Source organism: Malus sylvestris, chromosome 15, assembly GCF_916048215.2.
Source record: "Malus sylvestris chromosome 15, drMalSylv7.2, whole genome shotgun sequence".
NCBI classification, from domain to species: domain Eukaryota; kingdom Viridiplantae; phylum Streptophyta; class Magnoliopsida; order Rosales; family Rosaceae; genus Malus; species Malus sylvestris.
In genome coordinates this window covers 21,579,991-21,598,750 of record NC_062274.1, presented here as the reverse complement: position 1 = coordinate 21,598,750, position 18,760 = coordinate 21,579,991, and the positions used below count along the sequence as shown (strand labels likewise).

At 36.7% G+C, this 18,760-nt stretch overlaps 1 protein-coding gene across 1 annotated transcript; it reads left to right on the top strand.

The window, feature by feature from the left end:
- The first annotated feature begins 14,507 nt into the window (after positions 1-14,507).
- LOC126604778 (uncharacterized) lies at positions 14,508-18,649 on the top strand. Its single transcript, XM_050272090.1, has 4 exons — positions 14,508-14,844; positions 15,243-16,078; positions 17,086-17,526; positions 18,100-18,649. Exons 2-4 carry the CDS (start codon positions 15,247-15,249, stop codon positions 18,273-18,275), a joined length of 1,449 nt encoding a protein of 482 aa, XP_050128047.1. The 5' UTR covers positions 14,508-14,844; positions 15,243-15,246; the 3' UTR covers positions 18,276-18,649.
- The last annotated feature ends 111 nt before the right edge of the window (positions 18,650-18,760 follow it).

Below are 18,760 nucleotides of genomic sequence, written 5' to 3'. Positions count from 1 at the left end.
TCATTGCATGCGTCAGCAAACTATAAAGCATGGAAACTCGTTTTCTAGATTTGCCTTGTCCTTTTTAACTAATGAAAAACTTTAGTAATTATGACATCAAATTTCAACGCGTTTCTAATAAGATTATTTTTAGCAAAAGTAGTTGTAAATAAAAGTGTTTTACAGGAAAAACAATCTAAAACATGTTGTATTACGTGACTAGGTTGCATATCTAACCCGAAGAAAAGATCGAATATTCAATTTGGATCCGTAAACAACTAAAGATTGCTCGATTTAGGGAGGTAGTTGTTTCCACTACAATTGGAGGTAGTTTCAAGTTTGACTCACTGCGTTTGAAAACTATGTGTTATTTTGTAAAACATATTTTGTATAAATCTTATCGTGCTGTCCAATTTGTCCAAACAAATACTAGTAACCTTATCGGAGGTAGGATGTCGTCACTAAAAAACTAGTGATTCTACTTTCAGTTAGTAGAATAATTTTACATTCTTGTTCGGATTAATTTTATCTTCAATTAACGTTTTTCTTTTGCTTTTGGAATGGATTTAGTTTTACTTTGGTGCATTTTACTTTATCCGATTATATATTATTGTCATTTATTTTGGGGGATCTAAAGCCAGTGAAGATTCTTTTGTCTGTTTCTAAATCGCTCAAATGACATTATAATAGTTTGTCCGTCACATGCAACTTCTTTTTGAATCTCAAATTTCTACTCTAGCTATTCCAAGTGACGTTATGGTACGCCCACAATCACACCAAAAAGGTCGAGTAGATCGCCTTAGTTTACGATGCTTCAGAACAAGGCCGGGTGGGGAGAAAAGGTAATATTACGATGACTTGATGAGTTTTTAATTAGAGTCCCATGCTGAAATTTATAAGATCGGTAGTTTGCCTCAAACTATAATTAAAGTTGAGTAGCTGGATCTTGGGCGTTGCAATCGTGTGTTCAAATATCGGTGCGCTCCATAAGCTGTGTAATGTAAAAAAATTCATAAATAATAGGGAAATAAGGTGTTAGAGAAATTCAAACGTCCAAAAGCAATTGAGGTAAAACAAAATCCTTAAATAGTTCCCAATTTCCCAATTCCCACTTAACAACCAGCTCATTCATTCTAAGAGCATCTCTAGTGACGGACTTTCTATGAGACTGGAAAAATGATGGATATAGTCCATTTTAGAGGTCAAAAGGAATCTTTGGAGCTTTATAAAAGATCTCTCTCGATGAGGGGCAATTTCTTTTGAGCTCTATATAGGGCTATATTTATTTATTTATGTAGTAATTTGATTATGCGATGATTTTTTTTATGTGTTAACTTTACTTAAGTTGATTTTTGGACGTCCTATCTTAAATTTTTTTTTTATTAATCTTTCAACCTAAAAATGTTCAAATTGTGATGAAGTTAGATTTCATCACTTATGAACTGTTCATTGGATTAGATTCTCTTATCTCAATCTGATAGGAGCATATTTATGCGACTTAGTTGGCTTGTTCTTAAGCATTTATGTTGTTTTTCTTTAGTTATTTTAGTGTTTAAAGTCATTTTCGTGCAATTTCAGGTTTAGAGACGAAGTATGCAAAGAAGTGCAAAATGGAGCATTTTAGAGCAAAATTGAGCTAGAATGGAGTGTATGCTAATGGAGCACAAGGAATGGACGAGTTTGAAGGTCAAATGAGCTTAAGAAATGAAGAAATGAAAGTGAAGAACAAAGAATTCAGATTTGGAAACCAAAGTTTCTAAAGTTGGAAGTTTCTATTCTTGGAGGTTTCCATTTTCGAGAGTTTCTATTCTTGGTTTTGGGCTTTTAGATGACCTAAACCCTAATTCCTTGTGGACCCTAACCCTAGCCGCACCTTAGGCCTTATTCCCACTAAAAATCTGATTGTTTTAACCTAATTTCTGGTGGATTTGGGCTTCTAGAAACCCTAATCTGATTACCCTAGGGTTTTGGATGCCTATATATACTCATTATAACCCCTAGATCAGAGCATCACCTCTGATACATAACCATTCACGCCAGAAATTAAACCTTGATTTCTGGCGCACCTTTCCATCACCAAAGTCCCAAAATTCTGCCCAAAATCATCCCTAGCCGTACCCCCATCAACCCTAAACCTCTCCATACCATTCCCCATCCATTCTACACCACAAATAACCCCAAAAACCTGTTCTAAAGTCTTTGCCGCAGCAAGGAGGAAGGAGAATTCATTGGATGCACTTGCTGCCAAGTTGGAGCGTTCTAGGTGTTTTCTTTCTTTGGATTTTAATTTCTAAATTTATGTATCTTGGCTTTGCGAGTATGAGGAACTAAACCCCCCCTTGGCTAGGGGGGGATTCGAAACCATGTTTATGCTTGCTATATGATTTGATTACTTCTAATTGCGTTTCATAAGTTGGGAATTCAATTTACTTATCTACAAGAATTAAAACTGATTTGTGTATGTTGGTTGAGGGTCGACACTTAATTTGCATGCATGAATTTGATGCTAGGATATAAGGAAATTTCACCTAATCGTTATGGACTTATATTCATAAGTAGTAAAGGTTGATGATCTCAATCGCGTTAAGTAAATTCTTGGCATAAGTTTCATGCAATCATAGTAACAAGTGCTTCGTCAATGCTTATGGTTTTCATAGAACTTAATGATTCTTGCTTGTATCTCTATTATGCAATCATGTAGGGGACTTGTGGGGAATGCTTTGGGTTGTCGTATGCAATCATCCAATTCAATAACGTTAGGAAAAATCTGAAGGTTAATTTAAGCGGACCTAATTAACTTGGGGCATTGAGAATTCATGGGTTATTGAAAAGCAATTGGAAATCGTTTTGAATACAAGTCTAACATGTGTGGAGATGAACCCCTTAGCTAGCTTTCTATCCATTCAATTCAATCAAATTCGTTTTAAAATCTGTTTTGATTTACAAGTTTATGTTTTGTTTTCAATTTCGTAAAAACCAAATCCCCCTTTGTTTTCAAGTGTCAAATTAGTTAGAGAGTGTGTTAGTTTGTGTTTTTAAGTGTTTTGAGTCAAGTTAAAACCTATTTTCGTCAAAATCTTGTTTAGAGTTCAAAACTGCCCAGAAAGTGGTTTTAAGGCAGTTTTGAGTGTTTTTGTGTTATTTTGAGTCTTTTGGTTTGTTTTGGTGTTTTAAGTTATAGTTTTACATTCTTTGAGTCTAGTTTAGTGTTTTAAACTTTGTTTTTACGTTTTTGAGTCAGTTTTCAAGTGATTTAGCAATCCCTCCTAATCCCCGGCCTAGAACGATCCCTACTTACATACTTACTACAATTGATAAAAAGAGGGTTAATTTGAGTGCTAGTTAATATCATATCAAATTTTGGCGCCGTTGCCGGGGATTAGCAACTTTGCTAATCCCTTGGTTCTTTTCTTTTTGTTTAGTTTGTTTCTGTTTTAGTTTCTGACTTAGTTTTGTTTTCCTTTTTTTTGTGTTACTTTTGATATTTGATTTAGTTCTCTTTCTTTGATTTTAGGTACTAGAGAAGTAAGACATGGATTTTGCTAGCATTCAAGCTCAATTAGCAAATCTTACTTCTCAATTGTCACAGATTGCCGAAAGTACCACAATGCAAAGTGTCCCTACATTTGGTGCGTCTTATAGGCAAGGATACCAAGCCAATCTATATCCACAAAGCGATTGGAGTGATCATTCAAACTCTATGTGGTGGGAAGCTCAACAAGTTCAACACAAAGCATATTGGCAGCCATATGAAGAGTTCTATTCAAGACCTATGCAGCCACCACAACCTCATATACAATATGCTCAATCAAATTTAGGTTCGTCAATAGATTATAATCAAATTCTTAATGAATTAAATTCTTTGTTGCAGGGCTCACAAAATCAAGCCAAGGAGGATCAACAAGGTGGATATTGGCAGCAAGAAGAGGAGTTCTATCATTGGCCATATGAACTATCACATCCATCACAACAATTTGCCCAATTCAATTCAGGTACGTCTTTGGATAATGATATGTTTAATAAGTTACTCACCTCTTTGTACCAGGAAGTAGAAAATCGAAACAAAGAGATGCCAATTCAAACCAAGAAGACGGGTGAATTGGAGAAGCATATTGGGCAGATTATGGAGTTCATGGCACACATTCAAGAGCAAAGTGAAGTTTCCAACTCAACTATTGAAAATTCGAAGGAAGATTTTGAAATCCATGATGCTATCACTTTGGGAAGGGCTATGGAGGTTGGAGCTGACCTAAAAACGTCCAAACATTGCCTAGAAGTGGATGAGGAGCTGCTGATTGAGGAGGAGGAAGAAGACATACACACGGCAAGGGTAGAACAACCCTTGCCGCAACCCCCTAAGCCTTCTAACCCACCCACCACAAGTAAGGACGTCCCAATTTCATTTCATTCTAATGTTATTCCTCCCAATGTCCATTTTCCTAGCAGGTTTTTGATTCCCAAGCAAGAAGAGAGTGAAAAAGACATCGTGGCAGCTCTTCCAAAGGTGCAAAAGGATATTCCAATTCTTGGTGCAACAAAGCAAGCTCTAGATCGTGTTGAATATTTCAAAGGCCTTTGTTTCCCAAGAAGAATGATTCAAGAGAAAGTAGTGGCTAAAGAATGTCAAGACTTCATCAAAGAGGACAAATTTGAAACAACAAAGCCCAAAGAAGTTGAATTTGATGACATTGGACAAGTCACAACCATCATAGTAAATCTGGCCAAGTCCAATATCCCTGAAACGTTCAAAGGAATGGTGTTTGTCATTGAGTTCTTGTCGGACAAAGCAAGTAAGTCATCTTCTCCAATTTCCATTACATTTTATACTAACTTGCTGATTTTGATGAATCAGGTACCTACACTAGAATCTAAACCAATGCCGGTTCATTTCAAGTATCATCGTCCATTCAAAGATCAAATCCATGCCGTGGGACCTAGGAATTGCTCTAACAACCAGATTTGAGTTTCTAAAACCCTTCACTTTGTTGCTTGTTTCTAATCTGCCAGTTTTGTTTTTAACTTGCTGTTTGTGTGTTTCTTTGTGTTTTGTGTGAGTTTATGCTTGAAACATTGAGGACAATGTTTGATTTAAGTGTGGGGGGGGTAAATTTTTGAGTGTTTTAGATGCAAATTCGTGGGATTTTATCACCCTTAACTTGGATACTTGTTCCTTGCTGTTTTTAAGTGTTTTTGAGCAGTTTTGATGTGTTTTAGTGTGTTTTGATGCAAAAATCCGAAAATCACATAAAAATTTGAAAAATTTGTTTTAAAAAAATCCAAAAAGAGTTGTTTTTGTGTGTTTGTTGTGTCTTAGGGTACCTTCCAACACAATGATGAGGATTCGGTTTGTAATTACATGGCTGTTAAAGAGAGTGATTAACGTGGATGAAAGTTTGATTTACTCTTTGTTTATGCTTGGTTGTGGTTATAACTTATGAATTCACATGCAATCATAAAAGAAAAAAATCAGTTTTTGTAACATGCTTGAAGGAAGGAACTCAAACAAACGCTACAACCTTGTGAGACTTGAGCCTAAACGTTTATTTGGAGAGTTAAAATCTGTGCATTGTTGTTTTCTAAAGTCGTTGCATGATCTCATTATTCTTTGCTTGGTTATTACTTAGAAGGCGTTTCATCATTTAGTTCCAAATGCTAAAACTCATGCCAATTTCATTCAAAACATGTTATTGAATTACATAACACATATTCAAGATGAAGTTAGTAGTTACCACCATAGCCAAAAAGCCTTCATTCCATGCAGTCGTTTTTGTAGGTTTTAACCCCGTTGAGCCTTGTTTAGCCTATGTTTTCTTCGTTAACCCACATTATCCTCACCTAGCCTAGATTAGGACCATCCATACCTTCGTTCTTGAAGCATAGTAATGAATGACTCAAAATGAATTCCTTTTGGTCATTGTTGGCAGAAAACAAGTGTGGGGGAAGTGAGTTTTGTTGTGGGTGTGCCAAAGTCTTGAATGAGGCACGAAAAAGAAAAGAAAAAAAAAATTTCATGGAAAAAGAAAAAAAATTGAAGAAAAAAGTATGAAAAGTTTGAAAAAAGAGTTGAAAAGTTGAGAAAAAGAGTTCTTAAGTGTTGTTTGTTGAAGGAAGGGTCCAAAACAATGAATTCGGCCCTAATTGTTGTTGAATCTTCCCTTTTGTGTTTAAAAGTTAATTTCTGCATGCTAATGGGAATTCTGAGTACGATTTCATTGTTTTGCTTACTATTGCTTAAAGAACGTTTGTTTTCCCTATCCTTTCGTTGTTAGCCAACTCCCCTAGCCCCGTTACAACCCTTGACTTTAATCTTGAGTGTTATGTGTTTCAATTTGTGGAGTTTAAAATTGGTATGAGCATATGGTGTCACTGGTTCTCGCATCTAAGTAGTAGCATTCCATTCATGAGATTATATCTAAACATGCTTATTAACTCCGAAAAGTGCTTTCTTTGTTATACATATATGTGAGCATTCGTTTTCATGTTTATAACAATCTTCTCACATATAACTAGTATAGGGTGTGTAGTCAGAATATCTGAGTGAAAATTGAGTGCATATCTAGTAAGGAATTGAGCACATTCTCTAAGGCATGTTACTACATTCAAAATCATGTTTTAATTGGTTAAATGTGAACTAGTACGTGGTGACTATGATTAAGTATGTGCTTAAGTGTGAAGATGACTAAAATCTGTGGGAGTGATGATTTTTAACATGTCATGTGCATTGGAAATCCCTGAGGCAAATGTTGGAAGGTTTAGATTGTGTTTTTGTTTTGTTTGGTTTCTTTGTTTTGCTCGAGGACTAGCAAAAGCTAAGTGTGGGGGAATTTGATAGGAGCATATTTATGCGACTTAGTTGGCTTGTTCTTAAGCATTTATGTTGTTTTTCTTTAGTTATTTTAGTGTTTAAAGTCATTTTCGTGCAATTTCAGGTTTAGAGACGAAGTATGCAAAGAAGTGCAAAATGGAGCATTTTAGAGCAAAATTGAGCTAGAATGGAGTGTATGCTAATGGAGCACAAGGAATGGACGAGTTTGAAGGTCAAATGAGCTTAAGAAATGAAGAAATGAAAGTGAAGAACAAAGAATTCAGATTTGGAAACCAAAGTTTCTAAAGTTGGAAGTTTCTATTCTTGGAGGTTTCCATTTTCGAGAGTTTCTATTCTTGGTTTTGGGCTTTTAGATGACCTAAACCCTAATTCCTTGTGGACCCTAACCCTAGCCGCACCTTAGGCCTTATTCCCACTAAAAATCTGATTGTTTTAACCTAATTTCTGGTGGATTTGGGCTTCTAGAAACCCTAATCTGATTACCCTAGGGTTTTGGATGCCTATATATACTCATTATAACCCCTAGATCAGAGCATCACCTCTGATACATAACCATTCACGCCAGAAATTAAACCTTGATTTCTGGCGCACCTTTCCATCACCAAAGTCCCAAAATTCTGCCCAAAATCATCCCTAGCCGTACCCCCATCAACCCTAAACCTCTCCATACCATTCCCCATCCATTCTACACCACAAATAACCCCAAAAACCTGTTCTAAAGTCTTTGCCGCAGCAAGGAGGAAGGAGAATTCATTGGATGCACTTGCTGCCAAGTTGGAGCGTTCTAGGTGTTTTCTTTCTTTGGATTTTAATTTCTAAATTTATGTATCTTGGCTTTGCGAGTATGAGGAACTAAACCCCCCCTTGGCTAGGGGGGGATTCGAAACCATGTTTATGCTTGCTATATGATTTGATTACTTCTAATTGCGTTTCATAAGTTGGGAATTCAATTTACTTATCTACAAGAATTAAAACTGATTTGTGTATGTTGGTTGAGGGTCGACACTTAATTTGCATGCATGAATTTGATGCTAGGATATAAGGAAATTTCACCTAATCGTTATGGACTTATATTCATAAGTAGTAAAGGTTGATGATCTCAATCGCGTTAAGTAAATTCTTGGCATAAGTTTCATGCAATCATAGTAACAAGTGCTTCGTCAATGCTTATGGTTTTCATAGAACTTAATGATTCTTGCTTGTATCTCTATTATGCAATCATGTAGGGGACTTGTGGGGAATGCTTTGGGTTGTCGTATGCAATCATCCAATTCAATAACGTTAGGAAAAATCTGAAGGTTAATTTAAGCGGACCTAATTAACTTGGGGCATTGAGAATTCATGGGTTATTGAAAAGCAATTGGAAATCGTTTTGAATACAAGTCTAACATGTGTGGAGATGAACCCCTTAGCTAGCTTTCTATCCATTCAATTCAATCAAATTCGTTTTAAAATCTGTTTTGATTTACAAGTTTATGTTTTGTTTTCAATTTCGTAAAAACCAAATCCCCCTTTGTTTTCAAGTGTCAAATTAGTTAGAGAGTGTGTTAGTTTGTGTTTTTAAGTGTTTTGAGTCAAGTTAAAACCTATTTTCGTCAAAATCTTGTTTAGAGTTCAAAACTGCCCAGAAAGTGGTTTTAAGGCAGTTTTGAGTGTTTTTGTGTTATTTTGAGTCTTTTGGTTTGTTTTGGTGTTTTAAGTTATAGTTTTACATTCTTTGAGTCTAGTTTAGTGTTTTAAACTTTGTTTTTACGTTTTTGAGTCAGTTTTCAAGTGATTTAGCAATCCCTCCTAATCCCCGGCCTAGAACGATCCCTACTTACATACTTACTACAATTGATAAAAAGAGGGTTAATTTGAGTGCTAGTTAATATCATATCACAATCTCATCTATTGAAAGTACAAACTCTCATTTCGCCCTCTGAAATAATTTGATTTTCACGTATAGCATAACAATTTGCCTAGCACCAATTGGTAAATTAGTATTAGACAATTTTGAAACAAATTTATTTGAAAATTTCACCCATCAATGCCCATGAACGTTAAATCAATTTGAAATTCATAAATAATAAGGAAATAAGGTGTTAGAGAAATTCAAACGTCCAAAACCAATTGAGGTAAAACAAAATCCCTAAATGGTTCCCAATTTCCCAATTCCCACTTAACAACCAGCTCATTCATTCTAAGAGCATCCCTAGTGAGGGGCTTTCTATGAGACTGAAAAAGTGATGGATATAGTCCATTTTAGAGGTCAAAAGGAATCTTTGGAGCTTTATAAAATAATCTCTCTCAACGAGGGGCAATTTCTTTCGAGCTCTATATAGAGCTATATTTATTTATGTAGTAATTTGATTATGCGATGATTTTTTTTTTTGTGTTAACTTTACTTAAGTTGATTTTTGGATGTGCTATCTTAAATTTTTTTTAAATTTTTTTTATGAATCTTTCAACCTAAAAATGTTCAAATTGTGATAAAGTTAGATATCATCACTTATGAACTGTTCATTGGATTATATTCTCTTATATCAATCTCATCTATTGAAAGATACAAACTCCCACTTCGCCCTTTGAAATAATTGATTTTCACGTATAGCATAACAATTTACCTAGCACTAATTGGTAAATTAGTATTAGACAATTTTGAAACAAATTTATTTTAAAATTTCACCCATCAATGCCCATGAACGTTAAATCAATTTGAAAATTTTAATTCTTATGAAATTTAAAAAAATAATTAATTTGCCAGATTGCAAAAAAAAAAAATGTAAGAAAAAAAAATTTAAAAAAAAAAGAATAAAAGAAGAGTATAAGTGTATTCACAAGTAGAGGGATAGTGATATAATTTTGCTCACATAGGTTACTACTTTTTTGTAGGACCCACTGTTTTTTGAGGCGAGATATAACCCAATTTTATGCTACCCAAGGAATGAAGTTGCTAGTCCCAGTGGTGGATCTAGTTCATTTTCTGGCTCATTGGGAATGAAATTTCATTTTTTTCTGGCTCATTTGACCAAAACAAATGAAAAATTGCACAAATGGGCCTGAACTTTCCGAGTTTTGAGAAATTGCGATATAAATGAAATGTTTTTACAATAACCACCTAAATATCATGTTGTGCCACTATTTGTCACTTAAACTTCTCATAATATCTTAGAGCATCCCCAATGAGGGCTCTATATGAGGCTAGAAAAGTGGTTGATATAGGCCAATTTAGAGCTCCTATGAATCTTTGGGACTCTAAAAAAGAATCTCTCCGTGCTAGCCCATTGTGAGGCTAAACACACCAGAGGCTAAACACACCATCTTCCCGTTAGTATAGATAATATCGTTTGTTAAAAAGAATCTCTCTCAATGAGGGGCTATATATTTTTTGGGCTCTATATGAGGTTATATATTTATTTATGTAATAATTTGATAACGCAATAAATTTTATTTTTGTCTTAACATTTCTTAAGTTGATTTTTGGACGTGTTATCTTAAATCTTTTTATGAACTTTTCAACCTAAAAAATTCAAATTTTGACAAAGTTAGATTTCATCACTTATGTGTGTGTTATCTTAAATTTCATCACTTTTTATGAATTTTTTTAACCTAGAAAATTGAATACAAAGCACAACACTTTTTTCTTTATCAATAACACAAAGTACAACATTTTTGGATAAGCATAAACACAAACAAACTACAACATTACGAAAGGCAACAAACTACATTAAAACAAATACATCATAATCAAATCTCTACAGGATACTTCTCTGATGCAAATGGAGGTGATAGTCACCCTCAAAGTTTAAATGGCATGCAGTTCTGTTTTTTTGAACCTCATTTTGTTGCTCTCTTATCCACTCTCTCCTAGCCGGAGTCTTAATCTTTGAAGTTGCTCTTATTCTCAAGAAAACCTATCCCATCTTAGGATACATGTCATTTTCACTACTTGAGTACTTGAAAGTTGAAGTTAATTAACTCAATACACGCCCACTTTATTGCAGCTAAAACAGGTGTTTACACGACATTTTTTTTTTCTCAAAGAAAAAAACTCAACAATTTCACTTTAGTTTTTTTTTTTTTTTTAATTTTTTAAAATTTTTTTTTTAACTTATTAAACCTATTTTGTAGTTGAGTGAAATGATGACAATGACCTTAAAAACAAGAGGTTCTTGTATCCAACTAGTCGTATGCATGTACACAAATTATTTTTGATCGGGTCACCACATTAGGTTTGGCAATATATACCACGACTAGTTAGCCTGACACTAAACGACGCAAAAATAATAGGTTCTTTGTTAACCCGTTAACGAGGCGGGTCTTTATCAAGTCACTCATTAAGATAATGGGTATGACACGTAGACGACACGAACAAGACCAGTTTGCCAAGTCTAGACATTAGACATGATAATTTCTTGCATGACCCATTAAACTGACACGAAATGACACGACCCATTAACGAGTTGAGTCCTTTTTGGATCGCCTATCAAGAACCCGTTAAGATATTAGATTTAACATAACACAATCTGTTAAGATAACGAGTATGACACAAACACAACTCGTTTGCCAAGTATACCCTACATGCATGAGGTGGGATAAGGGGTTTTTGTGTAACTTAAGGTCTGACCAACAAACTTTTTTGAACAATCGATATTATCTAACACTAAGAGGGAAGGGGTGGGTTTAGTCTTACAATGGGCTAGCAATAATGTGTTTCAATTGCCTTTGATGAGAATCGAACCTAAGACCTCTCACTTACAAGCAAAAAGAAATACCACTAAACCGTAGTACTAAGGCCATCTCCAACCGAAGGCTGGCCAGAGGGCTCGTTTTAGCCCTCTGGCCCTCCAATAAATTAATATTTTAATGAACAGTGCATGACTATATTTCTTACCATTTCCAATCGAGGGCCAAAGGGCTATAGGGCTCATTTTAGCTCTATCACTAAAAACCATTTCCAACTGAGGGTCAAGGGGCCAAACATAATTTATTATTTAAATTTAAAAACTACAAGAACTTAAATTTAAAAACTACAACTAAAATTAAAAAAATACAACTTAAATTTAACAACTACAACTAAAATTTTAAAAAATACAACTTATATATTTCAAGTCAAATGTGAGAGGTTTCATTTAGAGTATTTAAAAAAAAAGGGAAGTGGGTGGGAGAGTCCCACATCGGGTGTGTGAGAGGAAGTAGGAAAAGAAAATGTCACATCCCGGCCCGGGGTTCACCACATCCCGGGCCCGCTCCACCACCGTAACACAATATTATCCGCTTAGGAACCCGACCACGCCATCACGGTTTTGTTTCTGAGAACTCACACGAGAACTTCCCAGTGGGTCACCCATCATGGGAATGCCCTCGCGCGCTACTCGCTTAACTTCAGAATTCCGATGGAACCAGAAACCAGTGAACTCCCAAAAAGCTTTGTGCTAGGTAGGGATGTGAATATACATTTAAGGATCACTCTCTTGGGCGATGTGGGATGTTACAATAAAAAAAAGTGGGAGTCCCACATCGGTTGTGGGAGAGGGAGTGTGAAAAAAAGAAAAGAAAAGAAGGGAGAGTCTCACATCAGATGTGGGAGGAACTTTTTTTAAAACATTTAGTTAAAGATTTTTGTAAAAAAAAAAAAAAAAAAAAAAAAAAAAAAAAAACTGCTTTCTGACTTCAGCAAGTAGCCATTGGAAATTTGAAATCCAGCCCGGCCAGGGGCTGGCTGGATTGGGCCAGCCGATTGGCCCTTTGGACCTTTTTTGTCCCCGTAGGGCTTACGAGCCATTTGGCCTAGCCCTCGATTGGAGACGATTTTCGGGTTATTTTCGAACCATCTCCAACTGAAAGGTCCAGAGGGCCAGAGGGTCGAAAATAGTCCGAAAACCGTCTCCAACCGAGGGCTAGGCCAAAGGGTTCGTGGATCCCATGGAATATGAAAGGGCCAAAGGTCTGGCCGCATGCAGCCAGCTAGCCAACCTAGGGTTGGCCAGAAATTCCAGCAATCGTGTTGGATATAACCGACAGGAATATATTTAATATAAATTTATTCCTATCGGTTATATCCGACATGAATGCTTAAACAAAAATTTGAATCCAACAGCTAACTGACGTCAGTTACTGTTGGATTAAATTTTTTTTTTTTTGGTTTTTTGGGCCAATTTTTTTTTTTAATTCTTAAAAATTCTAATTTTTTTTCCTATAAATACCTAAACAATTCATCACAAAATTTTCACCATTTCAATTCTCATATTTTCTTTCCTCTTTCAAAAATCTATCCTTCAATTTTTTCAATAATTTTCAAATGGCCTTGTCTGCAATGAAAGGTAGGGCTTGGACTCGAAAAGAAGATGAAGCTCTTTGCAAGGCTTATAGATGGGTGTCAGAAGATAGTGTGAGGGGAATTGTCAAACAAATGACGATGTTTGGACTCGTGTGTCAAAAAAATACTTAGAGTTCTATGAAGACACCACTCCACTGAATATTCGAAACCACGGGAGTTGTTCTTCAAGATGGAAGAAACATCTGCAGCCAAGTTTGAACAAATGGCATCAAGCATTGTTAGCAGCCACAAGTAGACATGAAAGCGGCTCTAATTACTACGACGAAGTAAGTGTTTTCACAATTTATTTTAAATATTTAATTATATTACATTTAATTTCATAAATTAATTTCCTTTAATTTTTGTAATTATATTTTCTAGGTACACCAAGCGGAGGAATTGTATATGGAGAGTAGCTCGAAACCATTTCAATTTCACAGTTGTTGGGAAATTTATAAAGGGTGGGTGTTATTTAAAGATCCACCTCAACATAAAGCTCCTACGCTGGTGTTCGAAATTGCATCCTCAGCTGCAGATATGGATGAAGATGGATCTCTTACCATTCAACAAACAAGGGTAGAAAATCCGTCTTCTGGTGAAGGTTCCATACCTAGGGCTATGGGACGAAACAAGGAACGGAGGTTGAAGGAAAATGGCAAGGTAAATGATGATTACGCTGCTTAACACGAAGTGACGGCCTCATTGCGATTAATGGCGGAGCAAAATGCCCTTGAGGCGGAAGAAAAGAAGTGTAGGCATGAAGAACGGGCCAAACAAATACAAGAAGAGATGGATGATAAGAATATGGAAATGAACACTTCGAATTACACTCCAATGAGTAAGGCCTATTTTGATAGAAAAAAGAAGAAAAAGAAATTATGACTCGGCGGCAGTTGTTTACCTTTGACTATACTCCTACAATGGCGGATGATGAATATGATGTTGATTATGGATATTAAATTTAAGTTGTTGTAGTTTTTAAATTTAAGTTAATGTTGTTTTTAAATTTAAGTTGTAGTTTTCAAATATAAGTTGTAGTTTTTAAATTTAAATAATAAATTATGTTTGGTCCTATGACCCTTTGACCCTCTGTTGAAGGTGGTTTTTTGTGACAGGGCTAAAACGAGCTCTATGACCCTTTGACCCTCGGTTGGAGATGGAGGCAAATATGACCCTGTATTGTTCATTAAAATATTAATATCTTGAAGAGCTAGAGGGCTAAAACGAGTCATCTGGCTAGCCCTCGGTTGGAGATGGCCTAAGTGGCGGTCTGACCAACAAACTATATGCCCTCTCTTTGAACAAATGGTAATTGCAAAACAGAAAAAGTTAAAGTACCATTGTGTAAATTTGAAATATTTGCAAAAGCTTGATGTACACTTGTAGGAATAGGAAATGGGACGTTTCAAATATTTGCGGGGACCGTGTGAGAAGGAGGCTCAAATAGCGAGCAAGAGAAGCTCTCAGAAAAAGAGGCGGTCGTTGCGATAGATTGCAAGACCCGCCCAAGTACCAACCAACTCGGAGGCTCAAATATTTTCTCTCATTTGGTGAAAGGAAGAAGAAGGGCGGTGGTGATTATTTCTGATGAAACCCCATAAAACCTAAAAATCTCGATAATGTTTCAGCTCTGCAATTGCAATTGCACCCTCTCCTCTCTCCTCCCCATCGTCCTTCCCCTTCTTCCTCTCACCTGAACCCCCTCTTTCTCTCTCTATCTCTCTCTTTCTCCTCCCTGGTATGCATCTTACTCTATCTCCGATCTTACTTTTCTGTTTCTGCATCTAGTTTTCATTTCATGTTTTTTATGTGTATTTTTGTTTGTGTTTGGCGGCTGAGGCGGCTGAGAATCGGCGTCTCCCCAAAACCTGGAGGATTTTCTGATTTTTTTTTTCTCGGCAACCAAACATAGCGTTAGGATTCTTCCAGATTCGATTTATTTGCTTATTTATTTATTTATGATTATTCTGTTTATTGTTCTTGAAATCGGAATTTGTGCGGCTTAGGTTTTTATTATCTTGAAGAAAATGAATCGGATTATAAGTGTTTAATATTAGGATTATAACTGCACAGCTAGGGTTTTATTTATTTTTTGTTGATTTGGATTTTTTTGATGATGATGAATTGATGATGCAGAGCCATGCCGACTTTCACTGTCATAGCTTTAGATAGGTTGTTAGAACCTGGAGCTTCTTCCAAATCTGCTGACATGTCATCTCTTCCAAATTCCAATTCGAAGCCTTTTTCGAGTTCAATGCCGGTTCCTGACTCCAAGCTGGAGAGGAGGAACAGCACCTCCGTTGTGGAGAAGAGGCCTCATCGACCTCAGATTAGGCCGGCCCTCTATGCTACTCCGGAGGCCACACCGCTCCCGGATTTGCCCACTTCATTTCCTCCCTCGCCTTACATCATCAACCACAAGCGCCGTGGTCCAAGGCTTATGAAGAGTTACTCGGAGCAGGATGTGTCCTTGCACCAAAAAGCTGGAGGTGGAGAGAAGCTCAATGGGGATGTCAACCGTGTGGAGGCCAAGGTGGTGAAGCTCAATGGGAATGTCAGCAACGCAGAGGCAAAGGTGGCAAATTCACCTGTTGATGATTTGAATACTTTTACTTTTTCGAAGCCTGTTGAAGTGCGTCATTCGAACGGTGTCCATCATTTCGTGAGCAGTAATGGGCAACTTAGAGGCAGTAATGTGGAACTAGGTAGTAGTAGCGAGCATGAAGATAACTTCTATGCGTCCAACAAGAGAAGCAGTAATGTGGAACTGAGTAATGGTTCTGCTAGGGAAGATGATTTGTTGAAGCAAGTTGCCATGAGTCCAGGGAGAGATAGTGAACGTGAAGATTTCGTTGATCCGAAAGACTCCATGAGTGTCGCAAGTTACAACACTGATGGAGAGGGAAATTTTGGGGCAGAGCGTTCTGCACAGACCAGTACACCCATGGGGGAATTTTATGATGCTTGGGATGGTATGTAGCTTTGCTTTTTTGGTTAATTTTATTTCCTTTCATTTGATTATTAATTTTTCTTGATTGTGCTTTGTCCGTATATCTGTGAATTAATTGAGCATCATGATTGAAGATTGGAGTATGCTGATTTTGCCATAGTTTGGTATCTTTACATAGAATATGATGTATATTTATTTTCCCCCCTCTATATGTGTAGGGATGTGCAATTTGGCGGGTCATACTCGTATATTTTCATCTCTTATGTAAATCTAGATTTGTGTTGAGCATGTGCAATTTGACCCATTTGTTAACTCTGTCGTGTTTTGGTTGACATGCATATCTCATGAATTAGAAACTCAAGAACAGGATTTTCATTTTGAACCAAACTCATTTCTCATATCTTCATAAAGTAAAAGCCACCTGATCCAAGCACTAGCGAGAACTAATCTAGTGTGTTTGATATTCTTGTTAATAATTTGTATTATATTTGGATTCATATCAATTAATAGTTTACTCTAACTCGTCCTACCATACGTAGTAGTTAATCCTAGCTTGTTATTTCTTATTGGGTTCAAGTTGTGTTACTGTTTCGTGTTTTCTTGAAAGTTAATCCTTTCCAGTTTATTTTCATAAAGGGTTTGTGTTGTGTCATACTGTTGCTGAAAATTGACATCTCTGTCTACATGACATATAAATGGTTCATTATTCATGAGATTACTACTAAATTGCTAATTATGATTAAAGGCATTCACATGCTGGTTCTCTAGAGATACCCAACCATGTGAATTTTGAAATTGCATAGGAGGAGAGATTAAATTATGACATTCTATTCATGTCTTGTGTGTGTTTGAGAGCTTTTTGTTTAGGTTATGCATTAAAAGAACACTTCGTTTCTCCTGTTCAGAAGTTCGGTTTTAAATTACAAAAGGGTTTCCAAGTTTTGTATGCTTAATCTTTTAATGTTCTGTAAGCCACCTTGTTCTACTATGCACTACAATAATAAAGACTTTTATTGTTACTTTGTGTAGAACTTTCATCTGAGAGCGGGCAAGGGCAGCAGCTTTCTGTTTCTGACCTTGAAGTTGAATTGCGTGAAATGAGATTGAGCCTCATAATGGAGATAGAGAAGCGGAAGCAAGTAGAAGAATCCTTGAATAACATGCGAGGGCAGTGGCAGAGGATTAGGGAACAATTATCTCTTGTAGGATTCACACTCCCTAAAGATCCCACCGTTGCCAGTGGTCACGAGCAACTAGGTTCTGATCCTGCAGAAGATCTGTACCAACAAGTTTATCTTGCTAGGTTTGTATCAAATACTATTGGGAGGGGATTGGTAAGGGCTGAGATGGAGATGGAGATGGAAGCTCAGGTTGAGTCAAAGAACTTTGAGATTGCTCGGTTGATGGACAAACTTCGTAACTATGAGGCTATGAATCAGGAAATGGTTCAGAGGAATCAGGATGTTCTCGGTGAGATTTCTATACCTTATGCCACTTGTTTATTTCCTGATTTCTGAGGCTTTAGTTATTCTATTGTTTATTAAATCAGATCATTTCCAATGCCTACCTCAGTCGAACTTTGTCCTCTTCCCTGTGTTTAACCCGGAACCCTCTATTAGGTGGAAAATATTGTTTTATTAGTTTGTGGGATGCATTTAAAAATAATACAGGAACCCAGTCCTTGACGGGAATGTAACTGGAAATATTCTATATGGAAGTAAATTTTAACTGTTCTCTCTGTGCCCAAATATTGACTAAACTGCATCTGTGCACCTTCCTAATGTGCATAATTTAGTCCTTGGATCTACCTCACATAATTAGAGGTCGCACTTGGTGCGATGGCAAGTGCCTTCGCCCATGAGCGGTAGGTCTCGGGTTCGAGACTTGGGAGCAGTCTCTCCATAAATGGAGGTAAGGCTAGCCGACATTCACCTCTCCCAGACCCTGCGTAAAACGGGAGCCTTGTGCACTGGGTACGGCCTTTATCTACCTCACATAATTAGCTCACCTAAGTTTCTCTGGTTTTTTTTTCTTCTCATGTAGAGATGGCACGGCGTGACAGGGAGAGAAGGGAAAGAAGACAAAGATGGGTATGGGGCTCAATCGCTACTGCCCTTACTCTTGGCACTGCAGCCTTGGCATACTCATATATCCCGTCTAGCAGGGGATCGCCAAGCTTTGATTCTGAGGTTCCTGAAAGGAGTGATGCAGGCAAATGATAACAACTTTACGTAGCAACCGTGACCCTATGCCATAAAACAGGAGGAGAAAGTAAAAGGTCTTTTAATATGCCACACCCTTTGTGGATTAACATTCTCTCGCTCTTTTACAAGTCAGATTTTCCTTTGATCTGAGGATGTACGTTTCTACAGCAAATAGTTCAAGTTTTGGCCCTTACTGGCATATTGGAAGGTTTATAGATCACAATTAGGAAGTCATAAAGTTTGAAGCTTTGGGTTGTCTCAAAGCAATTATACACAATTTGTTTGCCCGATAAGTATTCAGTTTTAGAAATAGTGCTTGTTCACGGTGCTACACAACCCTTGGAATTTTTGGTCGAAGGCTATTTGACCTGCAGTTTGATTTGCCCGTATTCCATGTTTTTGCAATTTCAGTTTGAACCGAATTGGGTTTTCGCAGTTTGATTCAGCAATTTTCTGCCCTATTACCGTGGAGGGAATCATGCAACCGACTTATCCGAATT

Excerpts from the sequence above, each read along its gene's own strand:
- LOC126604778 (XM_050272090.1), top strand. The coding sequence starts at position 15,247 with ATGCCGACTTTCACTGTCATAGCTTTAGATAGGTTGTTAGAACCTGGA. Across the intron at positions 16,079-17,085 it reads ATTTTATGATGCTTGGGATG|AACTTTCATCTGAGAGCGGG; the intron begins GTATGTAGCTTT and ends TACTTTGTGTAG. Across the intron at positions 17,527-18,099 it reads GAGGAATCAGGATGTTCTCG|AGATGGCACGGCGTGACAGG; the intron begins GTGAGATTTCTA and ends CTTCTCATGTAG.